This window comes from Cricetulus griseus, chromosome 4 (assembly GCF_003668045.3).
Source record: "Cricetulus griseus strain 17A/GY chromosome 4, alternate assembly CriGri-PICRH-1.0, whole genome shotgun sequence".
Classification (NCBI taxonomy): Eukaryota; Metazoa; Chordata; class Mammalia; order Rodentia; family Cricetidae; genus Cricetulus; species Cricetulus griseus.
Window position 1 is genome coordinate 157,832,200 of NC_048597.1, and position 21,499 is coordinate 157,853,698.

Sequence of the window (21,499 nt, forward strand, 5' to 3'; positions counted from 1 at the left end):
AATTAACGTTTTTTTGTTTTGTTTTGTTTTTTGTTTTGTTTTGTTTTTTTTAAAGAATTGAAGTTACAGTCAGAAAAGGACAGGTGTCTTCCATTTGGGAACTAGAGTTGGAGTGCAGCAGCACTGAAGTTGTGTGAGTGTGTGTGTGTGTGTGTGTGTGTGTGTGTGTGTGTGTGTGTGTCTGTCTGTCTGTCTGTCTGTCTGTCTGTCTGTCTGTCTGTGTCTCTGTCTGCCCGCCTGCCCACCAGCCCCCCAGCCTAAGTAGAGACAGACCACAGAAATGTGGATTGGCACTGCTGACTGTAGTTCCATATTGGTGTTACCTGCATGGTCAGGTGTGCTGTAGCCTTTCTTTTTTCTTTTTTTTTCCTTTTGGACAAGGTCTGGCTATGTAGCCCTGTCTGACTAGGTACTTGTTATATAGGTCAAACTGGCCTCAAATTGTGGCAGTCCTCCTGCCTCAGCTTCCTATACTAGGGTTGCAGGCATGCTCCACTATCCTGATTTACTTGTGTCCTTTTCGGCCCCAGCCTTTCCCTACTGCCCTGATGGGGTGTCACTTCTTTTGCTCTTCTAAATTCACATCAAATAGTCCATTTTTTTAACATAGTAATTTGTCCATTTCTGCAAAAAAAAAAAAAAATTAAGGATCTTTTTTCTCATGTTAATGTACCAGTATCTTATATTTTCTTTATCTCATCTTGATATGTTTTAATCTTCTGTTTTTATTTTACTTTAACCATTTTAGATTTTATCTAATTGAGTATAGATATGTGTATGTGTGTGCGTATGTATGCGTGTGTGTGTGATAGAGAATAAGCTAACCTAAGCTACTTTTTAAAAAGAGATTGATTTATTTTGTTTCACATGTATGAATGTTTTACCTGCATAAGTATCTGTACACTAATTGCATTCCTGGTGCTGTGGAGGTCAGAAGAGGTTGTCAGATCCCCCGGAACTGGAATTAGGATGGTTTTAAGCCACTATGTGGGTCCTGAGAGTCAAACCCCAGGCTCTAAGCCAGAATAAGTGCTCTAAACTGCTGAGCCATCTCTCTATCCCCTTAAACCTGTTTTAAACCAATACAATACCAATCAGAAATGAGCAGTTATTTTCCCAAAGCATACATACATATTACCCCTTTTGTCAAGTGTTTGTGTCACCAGAGGCACGGTGACTCATGTGCTTTCCAGCCCACTGTGCTGTTCTGTAGCATGCAGGGTAGAGATGTGGACATGCAGTTAGAACCTTTGGTATTTGTTGCGTGAATAATTGCCACACACGAATTAGTGTGCTGTCCAGTGTCTTCTGCTTGCCTGTGTCTGGTTTGCCCAGCCAGCAGGCTGTGTGCCCATTACAGCCGCAGATGAACTGGCTGAAGACCTAATCACTATTTGCTCAGCACACCTCTGCCTGCCACAGGGTTAGCTGTCAACAGTCGAGCACAGGGCAAGACCAAGGCTGTATGAGTAGTGAAGATATCCCGAAGAGGCAACTTAATTATAATGTTAATGACCACCTCCTCAGAATCTAGTTTCCTTAAGTTTTATACTTCAGATGCTTGTTAAGTTGCTTGGTGGATCTGGTACTGGCCAAGGAATCTTTAATTTTGTTTACATTTTTTCCTTAACCGAATCAGGAACAGAGCAGGCACCTTGTTTAATCTTTCTTTGACAAGGGTGGAGGGATGACATGTTTTTATCATGTTTGACTTATTTCTTCTTCTTTTTTCTAGACAGGGTTTCTCTGTGTAGCCCTGGTTGTCCTGGAACTCACTCTGTATACCAGGCTGGGCTGTAACTCACAGAGATCTGCCCGCCTCTGCTTCTGGGATTAAAGGTGTATGCCACCACCACTTGGCTTGACTTGTCTCTTTTTATATCACTGTTTTGAGAAAAGTTGTATGAGGTATTAATATTTTCTTGGACATAAAATTACAGTTGTATTTGAGATGATCTTGTTTTTATTTTCTTTATATTTATTTTATGTAATAGAGCCATACTAGAGAATCAAAAGATTATCGTCTGTGCTTATTAAACAAAAATTTTCTATTTTAATTTTTTGGTTTACTTATTTATTTTTCAAGGCAAGGGTTGACATTGTATCTCAGGGTGGCCTAGAGCCTGCTCTGTAGCCCAAGCTAGTCTCAAACTTGGGGCATTCTTCCTGCTTTAGTATTACAGGCTTGAGCCAACATGCCTGACTTGTTCTTTGGTTTTGCAAACAAGCAAGTGTATATAGCATTATCAAAGCACAAAGCATTTTGATAGGTGCTGGATAATTATTTAGGGAAGAAAACATTTCCTGCTCTGAAGGACATTATTGCTTTATAGAGCATATTATCAACAAGAGTGGTTTTCATATTATATCATTAAACATACTATTTGTTTCTGTTTAAATTCTCAGCAGATGTAGGCTGCTTACAAAAAGTAATACACAAAAACTCATATACAAAGTCTGTGTTTGTGCTGTGACTGATCGATCTTGGATTTGTGACTTGCCCATTGGCAGTTGTTGGCAGTCAGTGTGCCCTGGGTTGCTTTGTTGTTTGTGACAATTGGTCTTTTTGCTGTGTCTTTCTGGATGAGGGATAGCAGTGTGCTCCTCAAAAACATTTCAGAGCTTTTCCAACTCATGCTTTTTCCTCTTATTCCTCACTGTTTGGTTTCTTAGGCAACGTGGCCTCCTTCGGCGTTTGCTGACGTCTGTGCAGCTACTCTCCTGCTCCATATTCACCGTTCTTGAGTACTTCCCCCTTCCCCTGCTGCTTTGGAAGCACACCGAAGGAATAGACATGTTTTCTTAAATATCTGCTTCTGTCCACTGCTGAGAAGGCTAGGACAGAAAGAAAACACTTTCAGAGGCCAAGAATCCTGTCTTTCTAGGTCAGTTATAATAGAGTTTTAGCCATAAAGAGTTCTTGTTCTCATCCTCTCCCTAGTCCTCCCTCTTCTCCTTCTCTCTCCTTCTCTTCCTTCTCCTTCTTCCCTCCCTCCCTCCCTCCCTCCCATCTTCAACTCGTTGCCTCCCTCTTCCCCATTCCACTCTCTTCTCTCTCCCCAACCCCTTCCTCTCTCCTATCCCCTACCAGTACCACCACCTAGCAGGTTTCTCATGTGTCTTGTGCTGGCCTTGAACTCAGCTATATAGCTGAGGCTTGCCTTGAACTCTATCCTCCTGCTTCTGCCTCTCAGGTGCTAAGATTACAGGTCTGCACCACCACAGCTAGTTGCTTGGGTTCTTTTCTTTAACAAATTACAAAGTGTAGACAATGTAAGCTATTGTGTAGCAAAATCAATCTGAGATTATCTCTTATCTATCATCTGTCTGTTTAATCAGTCTACTTTAGAGTTACCTGAGATTTCTGTTTTTAAAGCTTAAGTCAGGCCAGCAGGATGGCTTGGCAGGTTAAAGCACCTGCCACCAAGCCTGACGATCTGAGTCATGATAGAAGGAGAAGATGGATCTGTCCTGACCACACTTTATTTGTGGCACACACACGTTTACACACACACATGGTTACACACACACATGGTTACACACACACATGGTTACACACACACACACACACACACACACACACACACACACACACACACACACACACACGTTTTTGAGACTCACTGTGTCTACTACTGTGGGAAGGGGGAGCAAGCAAAACTGTGCTCATGTCTGGAAGTCCCCCCTCCATAGATTCCTTCAGTGACTTCAGTTCCCCAGCCCGTGGCACTGTTCTGGGAAGGTGGTTACTCCAGGTGTGCCTTTGAAGGTGTGTCCCTGGGCTTCTGCCCACTCTAAGATCAAGAGCCTCCTTTGTCTGCCACGTGCTTCCAGCACCATGATGCCCAGCCTCATGCGGTCAAGCAGCTAGGAGTCCTCCCTCCTCTCCATCATTCTCTCAGCCAGGTGAAAGTGACCATAAAGTCCCTGATGAGACTTCCTGAATCCCCACTTCTTCACCTTTTAGCTTCACTCTTGTCCCAGCCACCATCCTGACAGAGACAGCCATTTCTGTTACATAATCATAGCCCTTTTAACTTTTGTTATTTAGCATTAGAGGTATATTATTTGTACACTGTTGAGAGTTTGAGACAGGGTCTTGCTTTTTAAGCCAGAGTACCCTCATAATCTTCCTTCCTCAGCTTCTTGAGTGTTAGTATTATAGATATAACAGCCTAGCCTTGCCTCATTTTTATAATGTTTCCCCTTCTGTTAGTTTCTGACTATTATGAATATTTTCTTTTAAAAATTATCATCATTATGTTACCATCTAAATTAATGTTCGTGTATTGGGATATCACTGATGTGTGTGTGTGTGTGTGTGTGTGTGTGTGTGTGTGTGTGTGTGTGTGTGTGTGTGTGTGTATGTGCTTTCTGTGAGCTCATAATTAATTCTGAACCAGGTTTTATTTGTGCCTTTACTGCTATAATTCCATGATTAATGTCATCCATAAAGCAAAGGGGTCAGGTTTGAGGAAGTTACTTACAGGAAACTTTATGGTTTGAATACAAGATGGCTCTGTGTTGAGGTAGTATTTTTAATGCATTCTGTGAGTTTACTGAGAATTGTCCCACCTAAGCTATAGATAAATTGTGGGACTATAGCCAAATACCTGTTGATGTTTGTCTCAGCACACTGTACCCTCTTTGACATCTTCAGTTGGAGAACGAACTCTTAACATTTTAATAATGATGCTCAGAAGTACACATTCTTTACTCTGGTTGAGATGGCTTACAAGGATCTCTCCCTGCACTTCAGTTTGTTGCTATGCTAGTTTTATTGCATATTTTCTTTCCCAAAAATAGATGATCTTTATCCAAACCATAGTAGTTTTTTTATATAAATATTTGCATGTCAAGCAACATTTTTTCCTACAACATGGATTTTGTTTGGTGAGTTTTGTTAGAGATGCCAAGAGGGTTCCTACTCAGTGTTTACTCTCTTCCATACCTCTGCCCAAGCAAGGATGCAGTGCACTGTCTTATCCATCCGCTGTGGCACCACTGAAAGATTTTCTTTCTGCTTACTTTTGCTGGGTGGAGCTGGCACATGCCTGTACTTGTTATCTTCCACATAAGCTCAGCTCTAATCCTAACCACGTGTCTCTGCAATGGCCTACTTTTTATAAAGACATAGGACAGATATGTTTCCCTTAGATGTTGCTGGTCATGAGTTTGTGTGAGCTACTTCAAATAGATAAACTATGTGTGGCTGGGAAGATGGAAGAGTAGGTAAATTTCCTCCCGCACAGACATAAGGACTTGAGTTAGTAGGCTCCCTCCACCACATGGGTTTCAGGGAATGAGCTTTGGTTGTCAGGCTTGGTAGCAGACACCTTTACCTGTTGAGCCATCTTGCTGGCCCCGTCTTAACCACCTTTAACTGTATACTTCAGAATGTTATGTAAATTCATATTGTGTAATCAATGTCCAGAACCTTTTTCATCTTGCAAAACAGAAACGGTCCTCCCATCAGACTATTCCATTTTCCCTCCCTAGCCACTGACAACTGCCATTGTACTTTGTTTCTGTGAATTTTAACTAGTAGTTAAAAAAGATTGTCTATCTATCATCTGTCAGTCATTTATTTTTGAAAACTTTTTTGTCTTTATTTCAGGTGAGTAGAGCTTAAGAAGAGAGAAATGCAGTCAAACCAGTAGCTACACTTTATAGTTGTATGAGTGTTGCTAGTCAGCAGCCTGAAATGGGAACAACTGTAATGCTCTTTGGAAATTGCTATTCCCTTTGAGGAGGAAAATGACAGTAGCTAGTGACAATAGCTTGTGACTAATTCTTTGAGGACATTCATTACATACCTGAGGAAACACCTACTTATTGAATTAAAGAGACAAGACAAATCTTCAAATCTTAGTATATGAAGATACACACACACACACACACACACACACACACACACACACACACACACACACTGGACAGAGTTCTTCATGTAGATTTTCAGTTTAGGTACAAAACTGGGTCATCTTTCACAGTTAGAAGTCTGAGGTTGAGGTTGGCTAGTTGGCTAGTTGGCTTAAAGAAGGTAACAAGCTGCTGCTGTAGCACCGGAGACAGGGAGATTGCCGTGAGCTCCAAGCCAGTCAGGGCTAGTTAGAAAGACTTTATTTCAAAAAAACAAAAACACAAAACAAAGGTGACAAACTTTGAAATTCCCAGAAAATAGGGCAGGGATATAGCCAGGTATGTGTATAATTATAATGATGAGGATAATATCAGCAATAACGCTAACAACAGCATCAGTAAGAACAGCTGGTCTGCCTTCTCTGTAACTACTGTGTGGCACTTTATATGTCTAGATTCTCGGCAACCTTATGGAAGTTGTTGTTAAACAGGTGAGAGAACAAACTGTGGAGTTGGGATTCCAACTTTGTTCTCTTAGCTCGTGTCTGGGCCCTGTTCTCTTTCTGTACAATGAATGCCGTTGAGACTTGCCCACCTGACCATTATAAAGAAAAAAATTTAGGATGCAATTTAAAAAATAGCAGAAAGAGCGAAAGGTGGACAGAAAAACTTTGTTTATGTAAAATGGTAAAACAACCACAAAACAAACACACCTTTTGTCCTGTCAAGAGGACTGGTGGCTTTAGTAGGCTCCTTGAGTAACACTCAGACCAGGTTATGACCTTAACTTTTACAGGCATTTGACTGAAATCATAGGCTGACTTTTTTCCTTAAAACCTGTGTATGGAATACTAGATGGGGGTTCTCTATAGTAAGTTCCTCAGTTTCTATTAAGGGGAGGTGGGGACCTTTTTATCCATGGTTCTATTTGTTGGCCATGACTGTGTTGTAATATCTGTTTATGACTCTTTACTACTGACCTAAATAAATGTGCACTTCAGAAAAAAAGGCTTTTTTTTTTTTTTTTTTTTTTTTTTTTTACTATCATAAATGTAGGCTTATTTTCTGTTTTTTTTGTTTTTGTTTTTTTCTTTTGGGTGACATGTGAAGGTTCTTTTCTGAGAAACGTTTGTAAAGCAGATGGAGTTACAGTGAGTGTCCATACTAACCAGCATCCTTATGTGCTGGTGGACAGTTACAGTGAACCTCCACACTGACCAGCATTCTTATGTCCTGATAGACAATAGGCATCTTTTTGATTTACAAGTTGATTCCACTGATGAGATCAGTTAATTTCTAGGCTGTGATTGGCTTATGTCAATTAATTTCTAGGCTGTGATTGGCTTATGTGAATGCCCGTTTACCTATGAGGGAGCCACAGAGCTGTTTGTGGGTTAGGTTCCCATTATCTGAACTTCACAGTGAGCAGTGTCTGCCTCTTCTAGGCTTAACCCTTTCAAGCTGGTAGTGTCTTACCAAGTTAAATGTCCCATAAATCTTCATTTTTTCTCCTCTTTCCTCTTTCCCCTCCCTCTCTTCTCTTTTTTTCTTTCTTTATTTTATAATTAATTAATTATAACTATTATTATAATTATAATAATTTTATAACTAATTAATTATAATTAGTTAGTTAATTAATTATTTTTTCAAGACAGGGTTTCTCTGTATAACAGCATTGACTGTCCTGGAGCTTGCTCTGTGGATCAAGCTGGCCTCGAACTTACAGAGATGCTGCTTTTGCCTCCCAAGTGCTGGCGGATTAAATACAGAGATTAAAAGGCCTGGCCTCTAATTAATAATGACACCACCTGGCATTGTTGTTGCTGTTATTATTATTATTATTATTACTATTATTATTATTACTATTATTATTATTATTATTATTTTGTTCATTTGAAACAGGTCTCACTATAGAGCTCTGGCAGGCCTGGAATTTATTATGTAGACCAGAATGGCTCCTAAGTCACTATGTAGCTGAGAATGATCTTGAACTTAGGATCCTCTTGTCTCCACCTCTGAAGTGCTGGAGTTACAGTTGTTCACCACCACCCTGGCTTGCACTTGTTTTTCACCTTGTTATGATTTCTGTCATTTTGTCTTTAGCATAGAGAAAATAAATATGGAGCTAGAGAGATGGCTCAGTGGGTAAGAGCACTGGTTTCTCTTCCAGAGGTCCTGAGTTCAATTCTCAGCACCCATATGACAGCTCACAACCATCTGTAACTCTAGTTCCAGGGGATCTGATGCCCTCTTCTAACTACATCTGACACCAAGCTTGCATGTAGTGCACAGATGTGTGTGCAGATACAGCACCCATACACATTAAATAATAAAATAATTAAAAAATATTTATTAGGGGCTGGAGAGATGGCTCAGAGGTTAAGAGTACTGACTGCTCTTCCAGAGGTCCTGAGTTCAATTCCCAGCAACCACATGATGGCTCACAACCATCCATTATGAGATCTGGTGCCCTCTTCTGGTGTTCAGATATACATGGAAGCAGAATGTTGTATACATAATAAATAATATCTTTAAAAAATATATTCAAAGCATACTCATATACATTTTTACTCTAGTTCTTTCAGTAAATAAAATCTTAAAAAATATTAACTATAACATGAAATACAGTACAGATGAGCCTCATTAGCACCATAAATACAAAACTGCCATTCTATGGAAACTTATTGTAGACTCTTTGCACATGCACAGACTCTTCTAAAAGATACTTTCGAAGTTTTGCTATGAAACAAATTGAGAATAAATGAAAAGAAATTTATGCAGGCCCCTCTTTCAGAGAGTAGTCCCTGTTTCTTGGGAGTCTGTGCCCACAGAGGTCCAAAGCTAGGAGAGTATGGCAAGGTAGAGCTTTCTTAAGTTTTGTATCCAAAGCTAGTAACTTTTTAAAACCCTGAGGAGAAACCACAGATTGCATCACTGCCCTGGTATTTTGTTGGTATAGAGTGAAGGATGATCTCAGAGGATTTGAAAGCCTGCCCTGGGATGTGTATGACACATGTCCTTTTCTGGTTTCTTTTCCATCATCAGTACAAGACACACTTTTGAAACTGTACACATCCTAAGCTAGTGAATCCAGGTCAGCACACATAGCAACCATTTTTCCAAACTTCATGCTTTGTTAGTTTCCTGATCTGGGTCCAGAGTTTATACAGAGTGATTTCTAACCTCTTCAAGTTCTTTTGGGATGCAAAAGGAAGTGGAGCAGTCTGGAGAACCTGGAAGTGCCTGCTGCCTTTAGGGGAAACTGCAGTTGGGCCTCTGCTTACATGTGGGCTTTCCCTTCCTGGACCACTGTGATATTTAGCAGGCTAAGCTGGAAAGGTCACTCTGCATGAGAAGAAGAACACTGAGTGGCCTGTACCATTGCTTCCTGCTCGTGCCAGCTAGTAGCCATAACCTCCATTTCTCCTGTGGGGTATGAGCTTGGCTGTTGTCCTTTTAGGACTATGGTGATTTGTAGCCACAACTTTTAGCATGCTGAAGCGATCTATGGTTGATTGCACATAAAATCCTCCAGTAAAATAATTTGCATAATTTCTGTATATCATTCTTACTAAGTTAGGGAACATGCTAACCACAAGTTTAAGTTCCGTCAGTGGTTGGAGCCTTAGAAATTAGGCATCTTTATCTTTCTCATCTTGAAACAAACAAGACTTTCTTAGTTTATTGATTGATTTTTAGGTCAGGAGTTGAGACGCTGTCTTTGCCCTGTCTGCTGCTGGTTATGACTCTTCATGCATAGAAACCCCTTCCCTTTGTATGGTAATGTGAGACTGTGGAATTATACACAGACCTGACCTACTTTGGAAGAACCGGAGGACAAGGAAAACCCAAACTTGCTTCATCTTTTTGTTAAAAAAACAGAGGTTTGAGAATCTGAGGACCAGATCTTCCTGTGTCTTTTCTTCCTCCAGGATTCCAGACAGTCTAGTCTGTCCCTCTGCACACACCAGAAAGTTCCCTGAATGTGCAGCTTGTAGATGAAGCCATTGTGCGTTTGCTGAGCTGAAAGTACTTGGCTGTTTTCCCAATGGCACTATGGTTTTGGAAAAAATGAGTGTGAAAAAACCTTTTTAAATGTTTTCATTGTTAATTGTCCTTTTTTAATGTGCTCAATGGTATGAATAAGTCAACCTTTTTTCTAAGACGCAGTTGGGATAGAAATATACACCATTCATTGACATATTAATGAATCAGTTTAGAACAGTAGTCATCCCATTGACTACTGTGGCTGCCTAGAAATTGTGATTCTGTTTCCATCTTAGTTTGATTATCTAATTTATTATTTTATTAACAACAAGTTTTGTTGTCGTTTTGTTTTTTGAGATGGCTTTCACTGTGTCTGTCCTAGAACTTACTATGGATAGATACCAGGCTGACCTTGAACTCAGGGAGATCTGCTTGCCTCTGCCTCCTGAGTCCTGGGTGGGATTAAAGGTTTGAGCCCTCTTTCCTGGCTTTGCTTGCCATTTTGAATAGGGTCTCTCAGTGTAGTCCTGCTTGGCCTTGGACTTATTCTGTTCTCTAGTATTAGCCCCCTGAGTAGTGCTATTACAGAACGGACCATCACACTTACTTCCAAATTAGCTGATTACTCATTTTGGAAGTGCTTGCAATTGAATCTGATTCCTTGTGAATGCTAGTAAAGTGTTCTACCCCTAAGCTATTCCTTGTATATACCCATCTTGACTTATGTCTCTAGACATCAGAAATAGTAGGTTTCTTTGGCAATGTGTGAATGTTTTACCTTCATGTATTTATTACAGATGATTGTGAGTAGTTAGGTGGATTCTGGGAACAAAACCCTAGTCTTCTGCAAAAGCAAGCACTCATAATCACTGGACCATCTCTCCAGCCCCTGCCTCCTTGTTTCTGTGGTGACCCATGTGCTGTGTCTCTTCTCTAACACAGTATCTACTCAAGTGCACATTATAGGTCTTTTTGGCAATTAGCTAAGAGTCCTACTTGATTTTAAACTAGTATTGTCATAAATATAAGTAAGGACTAATGGTATAAATTTTTTTGTCTTAAATTGTAGATGCTTTTACTTTTTTTTTTTTTAACGTCATTGTTACCGGCTCTATTCAATATTTTATTTGATCAGTCTGCACGGTTGTAGACGAGTATTTGGGAGGCATGTAGTCTGCTAAGGGAAAGCCTTAGATGTTAATGCTACGTTACACGTTCAGTTCATGTAGCTGTTTCCACTATGATGTGCTTCTGTCTAATTCATGTAATAGTGACAACACTTAGCAGCTTTCTCTGTGTCCCTTCTTATCTTTAACACAAATACCAGAAACTTGAGAATTAGTTAATTAATGTTTCCTGAATTTTCCAGGAATTGACTTAGGTTACATAAATGGAACCATTTACCACATGAAATGGTAACATTTGTTTTGGGAATGAAATTCACTTTACTTGAGAAACTTGACTAAGAAATTAAAGGAGCTCTTTGAAACTGGGGGGTGAGGAAGTATAAAATGTTCTCACAGCATTATGATTTTGATGAAGTTCATTTGGCTGTTGTAGCATGCAACCATGATAAGGAAAACTACCTAGAAGGTGGTTGTTACCTTGTTCCTAATGGGCTCAAGGAGACTAACTTTTCAGGCTAGCTTTTCAGCTCTCAACCAGCACAGTCTGTTGGTCTTGAGAGCTGACCAGCAGCACAATACCAGCCCAGTCTCACAGCCACCCAGATAGGGAGCCTGTGGTTTGACAAAGATACCCTGCTTTACCATCTACATGTGCATGCCAGTGAGACCTTCAGAAATGAGGAAGGTAATTGGGAAATACCACCCCCCTCCAAAAAGAGGAATTTAAAACAGTTTTCAAACTGTTATTGTGTTCCCTTGGTCCACTGAGACTCCTGTCCTTGCATGCAGGCTGTGTTCTTAGGCCTTGGGTGTATTAATATATTGGGAGGTTTTAACATGTGAACCATTGTTTGGTTCTCCAAGGGCAGCATTGCCGTTGGATGGTTATCAGGATACATGTCCATCATGACAAATCACCAGAGGGTAGGTTTAAGAAGTGAAGTCATGATAGTTGGGTTTAAGCTGCTTTCAGCTGGGCTTTGAGAAGTCCGAGTTCTAGGTGCTGTGTCTCACCTCCTGAACAGTGGCCAGGCTCTTTGACAAATGCCATTCTTGGGAAGAGCATGGTCCTCCATGAGTCTGTTATTTTTACCCAAGAGTTGGCATCCCAGGAAAGAGTAGCATGTACTTTATTGAGAGCATCCACCTTGAGCTTCATTCAGCTTCCTGCCTCCTCCCAGCCTTATTCCAAAGCACATTGCCAAGTTCTCCACAAACGTCTGATCTTTCTTCTTTGGGGTGAAAATTTAATCTCTTGGCTTATTTTTTCAATGTAACAGTTAAATCCTTCTTGTTTTTCTTTCATTTTGGAGTCTCCTTAACACTGGCTCATGCCCCTGTCTTCTACACCGTACATAGTTGCCACTTGGAACTGATAGAACGGCTTTGTCACCTCGTTTCGCTTTTACCCTCCCTCTACTTCCCCATCCTTAACCTTTCTCTCTTTTCAAAGATCTCTTGGACAGGGGGCCAGACTCAGAGGTAGAGCCCTTGTCTTGCAAGCAGGAGGCCACGGGCTCTACCCAAGTACCTTCTGTTGGCCCTCCACTCTATTTAGTCCCCTCCTCCTTCTCTGTATTAGGGCTGCAGGATGCTCTGGTTCTGCTAGACAAGCTCCACCACTGAACCACGTCAGCAAGGACATCCGGGCCTGAAGTGCCTGAGCTCTTGAATTGAGCCTTGTTGCCAGCCTAAACATCTCCCTTCAAAACTCTCACTGCTTGTTAATCTAAAGTAAATACCAGAAAATGGAAAATTGGATTCTGATACTTACCTATCCGTCATTTTTATTGTTAGCTCCATCTTTTCTTCCACTCAGTTTTTAAAGTATCTTTTTGTCTGGCCCATTTCAGTCGTAAGCCTTCAGACCAAGGGTTATTTTATATCAACATTCTATAAGCATATAGTACGTTGTATGCCTATAAATACTGATTAGCCACAGTAGTACTCATTTCAGTGTGCCTGAGCCAGTCACCTGTAATGGTGGGGACAGTTGTAGGGCTCTGCTTTCTGAATTGTAAATGGTAACCACATAGAAATTATTGGAACTGAGAAATCATTTTTTTTAATCTTTGAAGTTTCTCCTCCACTGCTTTGAGTTTTGAGTAATCACTACAATTTATCCTTTGTTTCATATACCACTTACTAATTATGCATAAACTACCAAGTTTCATGGTATATTTGTCAACTTTCAATAAATTCTCTATTCTTTATCTTGCAGAAATCCTAAATGCATGAACTACTTTGTATTCACCATTCAGGACAGTCCTGAAAAGTACAGCAAAATGGAAGCTCAGCTGTATATCTCTAAATGCTGGATGTTTTAGATGATAGCTAACTCCATCCTTTGTAGTTCTTTGGAAGCTGACTCACTTCTCTTTGTGGGCAATGTTGAGTCCCTTCCTATGGAAGTAGCTCATATTCTCGATCCCTAGCCATTAAGGTTGCTAGCCATTTTCTAAGAAGCAGTTGTGACTGGTGTGTAAAATGAATGAAGAGTAATTTCTGTTCAGATAGTCAGCTTTCCTTTATCCCTTACTTCTTGGCTTGTCTATTTCTTTAAAAGTAAAATATGGACTTCAGTTAAGAAGTTGGTTTGAGTACTGAGGTTAGGCTTGTCCCAGGAATGTGGCCAGCCTATATCCTGACTGGGTCATGTGACTGACACAGCATTAATCACAGCCACTTAGTGCCTGCCAGGTTTGGCTTAAGATTCCAGCTTGTGAAGTTGATGGTTTCTTTAAGTTGTTTTTGCCAATGGTCATTCTGTTTCGTAGCTGGGTTTAAGAGAAAAGTTTTGTTTCTTTTTCATCAAGTCTGATTTGAAAGGTTTTACAATTCCTTTTCTAGGTCTCTATTCCCCAGTTGGACTTTTAAAGGAATTCAGCCCTACCAGGAGAAAAAAGTGACTAGTTTTCAAGTTTTCCCAAAGATTGATTTGTTTCAAATGCACACAGAACTGATGACTTGATTGCCTATGACGATGCCATAGTGTGTGTTGGTCAGTGCTATGACATGCCATAGTTGTTGGTAGTTCTCCACGGGTCTGGGGCTGGCAGAGCTTCCAAGGCTCTGTCCTTGTGTCCCCAGGATAAGAGGTCTTCATAAAAATCTTTTCATTTTTCAGTTTTATCCTCCACAATTATAAAATGGAGATTTCCAGAGAATACTGTCCTGTGACTAGTAGTTTGTTCCCATGGTTAAGGGAATATGTGCTTACAACTAATGTTTTTTAAATGTTGGTTTTAATCTCTGATTTTAATTTGATTTCTTAGTGAATAGGAGAAGTATATTATGTATGTAACAAAGCTTCTTTGAAGTTTGTCAATGATTTTTTTTTTCCTTTTTGGCAATAACACAACTCATCTCTTTTGGAGGGAGGGTCTCACTATGTAGTCCTAGCTGGCCTAGAACTCATTATGTAGATCAGGCTGGTCTCAGACTTGCAGTGATCCTTCTGCCTCTGCTTCCTGCATGCTGGGATTATAGGTGTTTACCACCATGCCTGGCTTTCTCCATGATTTAAGTCCTTAGACCTGAAAGCTGAGACCTGCTGTTTTAGGCTGTACCTTCGTTCTTTAGAAACTCTTAGAATAGCTGACAAGGAACTTGTACAGTGTAGCACAGCCAGACGCTCAGCCAACATTTCTCAGGAGAGTTCAAGTGAGCCAGTAGAGATGACTTTAGAAACTCCCCAAAGCAGTGTTTGAACATCGACTGCCTTGGGCCCTGGGCCAACTTTCTGTGACATGGATAGTGGATTCGTTTAGAAATCATTTTAGTAGAATGTCTCCTATAGGTTAATTAGCATTTTTACGTAGTCTAGACTATTGCTGTCCAATAGAATGAGGAGTGTATATCATATTTAAATTTTTTTCTCCCCCCCTTCCTTTTTTGAGATATAGCAAATTGAACTCAGGCCTTGTTCTTGTTACACAAACCCTCTGCCATGGGGCTGCATTCCCAGACCACACCAATTATCCATGGAACTGCAATCCTCCTGCTTCAGTCTCCCAGGTAGTTGGAATTCAGGTCTTTAATCCCAGCCCTTGGGAGGCAGAGGCAGGCAGATCTCTGTGAGTTCCAGGACAGCCTGGTTTACAAAGCTACACAGAGAAACCCTGTCTCAGAAAACAAAACAAAAAAGTTAAAAGAAACAAGTAAAGTTAATTTTGAGTACTATATTCTATTTAACTTAATATCTAAAATCTTATTTCCACATGTAATCAACAGAAAAATTTATCGGTGAGTTTACAGTCCTTTGGTAATACTGATGTGATAAATGGTATATATTTTGTGTCTCCATTGTATACATTGGCCACATTCAAATGATGTGTAGCCTACGGCTACACATGTGGCTACTGTACAAGACTAGACAGAGTTAGACCATTCAGTAATTCTAGAGCTGAGCTGAGAGCAATCTAGAGTAGGTAAGATTTGTCCTAGAAACAGACAAAAAAATTTGCCTCCATGTTAATACAAAAACATGGATCCACTGAGAAAACTCAATGGCAGAAATTCTCCTCCCCAAGTTTTAAGACATTTTAATGAGAGAAACAGCTTTTTCCTCTTAGAAGCATCCCCCTCCTCCACCCCCAGCTATGCCAGCATCTGCTGACTAGTCAGTCAAAGGGACCATGCCTTCTCCTTTTGGAGAAATTTTTGAGTTTTCCTCCTACATGTTGTTTTTTTTCTCTTAAAGCCGTGCATTTGTCATAGCATTTCACTGAAACCCCAGCAGGGGCTTTTGCTGGGGAATGGTGATAGAAAGGTGGTTGGTTTTGATCTTAGCCCTGAACTTTTTCCTGGCTCATTGGTTTGCATTCTGCTGCCATATCTTCCTCCAGAAAGCGCTGTCCAAATATGCAAGAGAATGAATTGGCTTTGGGGGAAAAAACCACTACTTTTTTTTTTTTCACTTTCATCCTGTATGTGCCTTGCTGTGTTGCAAAACTGAGGTAAGAGTTAAGGCAAGGCGGCTGTGGTTTTCAGAAGTGAGAACAAGGCGGTAATGGCTCTCCCCCTCTAGAGTCAGTACAAAATTCTGACTTTGGCGTGAGCTGAATTTATTTATTTTTTTCTTACCAGATGCCAATTTAAAAAGAATTCGTTGAAAGGAAGTATGTTGCGGAGGGAAATTTTTCAGGACTTTCACAATCTGTATCTATTTAGCAACATATTTGATGCGATGCCATGTTTAATTAATATTACAGTGTCAATTCACAAAGTCATATTCTTTTCAAGAGAAGAGGAGTCTGTGTAGAGCAGGCCAACCTAGGGAATAGCCATGTGCACTGTGTTACCTTTCCTTCTGTTAATAGTTTTCATGTGCACATATGCATGTATGACTGGCTACAGTCTCTAAAAACATACTCTGGGGGCCTGGAGAGATGGCTCAGCAGTTTAACAGCACTTGCTGCACTTTTTGAAGACCCAAGTTCAATTCCTAGCACCCATAGGGCAGCTCACAGCCGTCTGTAACTGTCATCCACCTCCCTCTTCTGGTCTCCAATGGCATCAGGCACACACATGGTGAACTGCCATACATCTAGACCAAACACCTGTGTACATACATACAATGTACTCTTTGGAAGCTTGTTAACTAATCTGCAGATGTACTTTTTGTTATAGGTACGGTTCATTTTTTAAGCAGCCTATGTGTACTTTAAGCTATTGTGTAGCCCCCAATAAATGTGTAGCTGTGAGAAATCCATGTTCATTATGCTGTTTCGGTGTTCTCAAAATAATCCTGCCTGAGTGCCAGCCCTACTCCCTGACTTGGTGTTTTTCTGCTGTCCCTCCAATTGCTGCTTAGAACCCTTCTTTTTCCAGCCTGTACTAGGGTTGTTCTTGTGTCTCAGGGACTTGTCCAGACAAGCAGGTTTGCCATTGCCCAGCAATCCTTAGTGCTATAGGGGCTGGTGCTCCTTAGTAAGGGGGACCAAGGGAGTCAGGCCTGCTGTGAACTGCACAGTGCTCTCTGGGGCACAGCCCTCGGGTTAGGCCTTGCGTGTCTTCCATCCTGTCGTTCAGGGTGACTTTCCTGAATGGAATTCACCCCCCAGCCCTGCGCCTTCCATATTCTTTCCACAGCAGCTGGCAACAGGTCAGGCGGCTCTGAATATTGCCCACAGGTTGTTACTAGTTTGCTTTTTGGCTCCAGGCTTACCTTCTGACAAAGGAATTGATGTTTTAGATTCAGAATTAGGTTGCTTAGTGAAGCCAATCTAATCCATGACTCGGAATGCTCAAAGCTTAAGGCTAGATTCCAGAAATGTTGAAGTAACATCAGTACCTATATAGAGTAGGTAAGTGCCCCCCCCATCTGTAGGTAATAGGTTTCCAGACCCCAAGGGGATACTTGGAGCCTAGATAATGCTAGCCCTCTTCTTTCTCACTAATACAATAGAGTGTTTGTAACAGTACACTTTAATAAAAGCTTTGTAAATATGCTCTTTATCTTGAAATCTGATTGTACTGGAGATCTTAGAAGCTATAGTACATGATTTCTTTAATATTTTTGTTTGTTTCGTCCTTTGTTGTTTTGTTTTGTTTTTTGAGACAGGGTTTCTCTTTGTAGCCCTGGCTGTCCTGGAACTTACTCTGTAGACCTTGAACTCACAGAGACTTGCTTGCCTCTGCCTTTGAATGCTGGGATAAAAGGCATGTGCCACCGAGGAACGACTTGTTTGTTTCTTGAGATAGAGTCTTGCTATGTAGCCCAGACTGGCCTCACACTTCAATCCTGTTGCCTGAACCTCCATAGTTCACAGGATTATAGGCATGTACTATCATGCCAGGTTCTTTCTAATAATGGTGAGAAGGTGAAGGAAGTACCTTCCACCTTCCTTTTGATACGTCAGAACTGCTCACTTGCCAGCATTGCTGCCCTTGTGTTTTGGGTTGCTTGGATTAGTAAAACAAAGGCATAAGCAGAGCAATGCTTTGGTAGTCGATCTCCTAACTGAGTTGGTGACTGACTAATAGGAGGATAGCATGTACCACATTGATGTGCTTCGTGGAGAGATGATTTATGCCCCCAGGCTTGGTACAGTGTGTGTGATTTAAAACCTAGGCATTGTTTATTTGTGCACTTTTCCATTTACTGTTTCGAGACTATAGTTAGTTGGTACTTGAAGCTAGAGAGCATGAAACTGGGGGTGTCAGTCTCATATATGTCTGTCATGAGCCAGGCACTCTTAAGCAGGTGCATGACCTTAGTTAATTCCCAACAACCCTTCAGGGAAGTTCCTGCCCCTGTGCCCACATTTTACAGAGAAGGAGTTACAAGAATCAAAATAACTTGCTTGATGTTCTAAACTTTTTAATTCAAGCAACCTGGCTTCTTTTTGTCCTTGCTTGTGATCCTATATCCAGTGCCAGGCAAAGCTTCACCTTTTGGTGTTTTGTGAGGTCTTTGTCTCATTTCCCTGAGGAGCTGTGTAGATATTCTCTAAAGAAGTACTGTTTGTTATGATACTGTTTGGGGAGCTGTCCCAAGAGAAGCAGGTGAAGACCCCGGGCCAGCTGGTGGAGTTGTGTCTGTGATTTAGCACAGTAACCAGTAGATAAGCCAGTGGTCAAAAGTCATGCATCTCAGACTTACAGATCAAAGAGCTGCCAGGATGTGTGGGTGATTCCGTTCCTTCATGTTAAAGACCGGCACCTGTCCCAGTTCCTTCCCTTGTCAGTCTGTCTTCTGAGTGAATCCTCCTGTGTTCCGCTCATCTCTCCTGGGTGGGAGCTGTTATCCTCTGCTCGGCCACTGTATCTTTCCTGCTGAGCATCTCTTTCCCGTAGTAGATTCCAAATCCTGGAAGTCATAGCTGTACCCATTAATCCTGCAAGCTTTTGGGACACCCAGGTCATTCCTCACATTCCACCAGCAGGCCATGAGCGCGCTGAAGTAAGTCCTCCTCCTGATACCTTTCCTCCATAGTCTTCAGTCTGATAATATGGAAAACTGCAAACAATGTCACCTTTCTGCCAGGCATCTGTACACAGCTAACTGATCATGTACAGTTCCACATGGTCTTTATTGCCCCCATCTAAACTTTTTACTAGTATTAATTTATGTTTTGATTAAGTAATTGAAACTGCTGTGTGGTGGTGGCTCATGCCTTTAATCCCAGCACTTGGGAGACAAAGGCAGGTGGATCTCTGTGAGTTCAAGACCAGCCTGGTGTACAGATGAGTTATATGTATGTATAGGGTTATGTAGAGTATGTAGAGAGGCCTCCCAAAAATTTTGTTTTGTTTTGTTTTTTTGTTTTGTTTTTCGAGACAGGGTTTCTCTGTGTAGCTTTGGAGCCTATCCTGGCACTCGCTCTGGAGACCAGCCTGGCCTCGAACTCACAGAGATCCGTCTGCCTCTGCCTCCCAAGTGCTGGGGTTAAAGGCGTGCGCCACCAATGCCCAGCTTCAAAAAATTTTTAAAAATTAGTAGATTGAAACAATCTGTCATTTTTTATGCCACCTTAAAATGTCTCTGCTGTATCACATGGTGAGTCACTCATGTAATCCCTCTCCCCAAGGGGCTGATGTAAAAAGATTGAATTTGAGATCAGTCTTGGCTACATAGTGAGTTCTAGGGCAGCCTGGGCTACCCTGCAAGACTGTCTCAAGAAACTATATGCTGCCAGGTATCTTGAGAATAATGGGTCAGATAGAAAAAGGGGTTGTGCTGGGGCAGTGTATTGGGGGCATAGAAAGACCTTTGGCCGCATATAGTATTAATGTTAAGGGTTTCTTTCCCAAGGCAGACCACATATATCTGCCACATACTTGTTGTTAATGACTAAATGTTGGGTTTGCTGCTTACTCCTTACTATCTGTGCCTTAGTTTCCATATTAATGAAAGAAGGTTCACAATCAAGGGTGTTATGACATTTAAGGGAGTTGTGCATATAAGGCAGTAAGACCTGTGACTGGCACACAGCTGCTGCTACCAACCCTGCTTGGTCTTCTCCTGGCAGCCCCTTACTTGACATCTCAGACCTGTCACACATGCTTTGTCTTCTTAAGAAGTCCTACCCTCCATGCATGGAAGTGTGATTTGAACCAGCCATGCCCACATCTTTGCAGTAATGAAGTGTTCTGGCTTTTACTGTGTAGGCAGCTTAAGAATTGCAGAAGACCCATCAGCTCTTGGAGTCTGTCCTCTGAGACCAACTTGGTTGGAATCCATATACTGTCTTTTAAAAAGAGTTAGACCATTTTCTTCCTTGACATCCTGAAAACACAATGCTAGCAGTTTGTGTTTTATAGAATATAGTGGTATAAAGTGTGTTTAATTTTCCTGAGTAAACTGCTTTTAATAACATACCCATGCATTTTCTTCCTCTGTTGCCAGGTTGCCATTAAAATCATAGATAAGTCCCAGCTGGATGACGAAAACTTGAAGAAGATTTTCCGGGAAGTTCAGATAATGAAGATGCTTTGCCATCCACATATCATCAGGCTTTACCAGGTAGGAGGACCACAGTCCTAGAGTGGCCTGCTGGTTCAAGGCTGCTGTTGAGAAAATTTGGGTGCTGTTCCCCTGGCTATCTTTCTGGGGAGCTCTTCCTGACCCCTTACAGGTCCTTTGCATCTGTCCTTTGATTCTCCCCAAGCATTGCATAGAATGAGTCTAAGACTGAGAAGTTTCCTTATTTGGATCAGAGTTCTTCAGTAGCATGGAAACTCAAAAGGAACTGAGAACATGTTATAGCCTCATGTGATTATTTAAATGCTAGTTTAAAATTATGAATTATGGTGGTGAAGGATATCTAAAGAATGTCGGCTTATTTTAATCACTACCCTCCCTTCTGTTCTTTAGAAGGTTCGGGGCTTAGTTCTCCTAGGCAGTCTTAATTGTTTTTGATAATCTGAAGGTAAACACCACGTCATGGAAGAGCTTTCTGTTGCAGTTTTCTTATCTTCCTAAGAAGCAAGCCTGCCTTGTGCCATCATCAAAATGACTTGCTAGCCTTATGGCAAAGGCAATGAATCTATTGCATGGAATTTCAGACCAATGAGAAGGGAGGACTTTGCTTTAGCAGGCTGGAGGAAGAGATACTTTGAAGAGAGGTGGGGTTTCTCAGATTGCATGTGCTGTGTGCATGTAGCCAGCCCTTGCTCACAGCTCTGCAGCTAAGCAGTTATCTCCAGAGTTGAGGGAAGTGGCCACCCACTCATCGTGTTCGGTGTGTTTATTGCTGTGAGTGTGCAGTAGATACTTCCTGACTCAGGCGTGTGTCAGGCTGGAGAAGCACACTACCGGCACAATGGGCAGACTTGCACAGCCTGCTGATTTTTATGGGAAAGAAAACATGAAGTGAGGCATGTGTGGCTAAGCCAAAGGCCTCCTCTCTGGCACCAGCTACTCTCAAGATGAAGTGAGTTCAGTCAGTCAGACTTGTTGAAATGCATCTTAGTAAATGACTTTGGGCAACAGCTACCTTCTATAAGAAGTGAAGTTAAAGACCTTCCTGGTGCTGTCTGAACACCTGCACAGTGAGTGGTCCCTGTCTATCTTTTGC

The 21,499-nt window shown here is 41.3% G+C and overlaps 1 protein-coding gene across 5 annotated transcripts in view; it reads left to right on the forward strand.

Moving 5' to 3' along the window:
- The window catches only part of Sik3 (SIK family kinase 3), a 228,531-nt gene that overhangs the window by 98,075 nt on the left and 108,957 nt on the right, over positions 1-21,499 (forward strand). For all 5 annotated transcript variants that reach the window (XM_035443651.1, XM_035443652.1, XM_035443649.1 and 2 more), the window contains exon 2: positions 20,329-20,445. In XM_035443651.1, the coding sequence (XP_035299542.1) occupies positions 20,329-20,445 (117 nt within the window). The remainder of the gene's footprint in view (positions 1-20,328; positions 20,446-21,499) is intronic.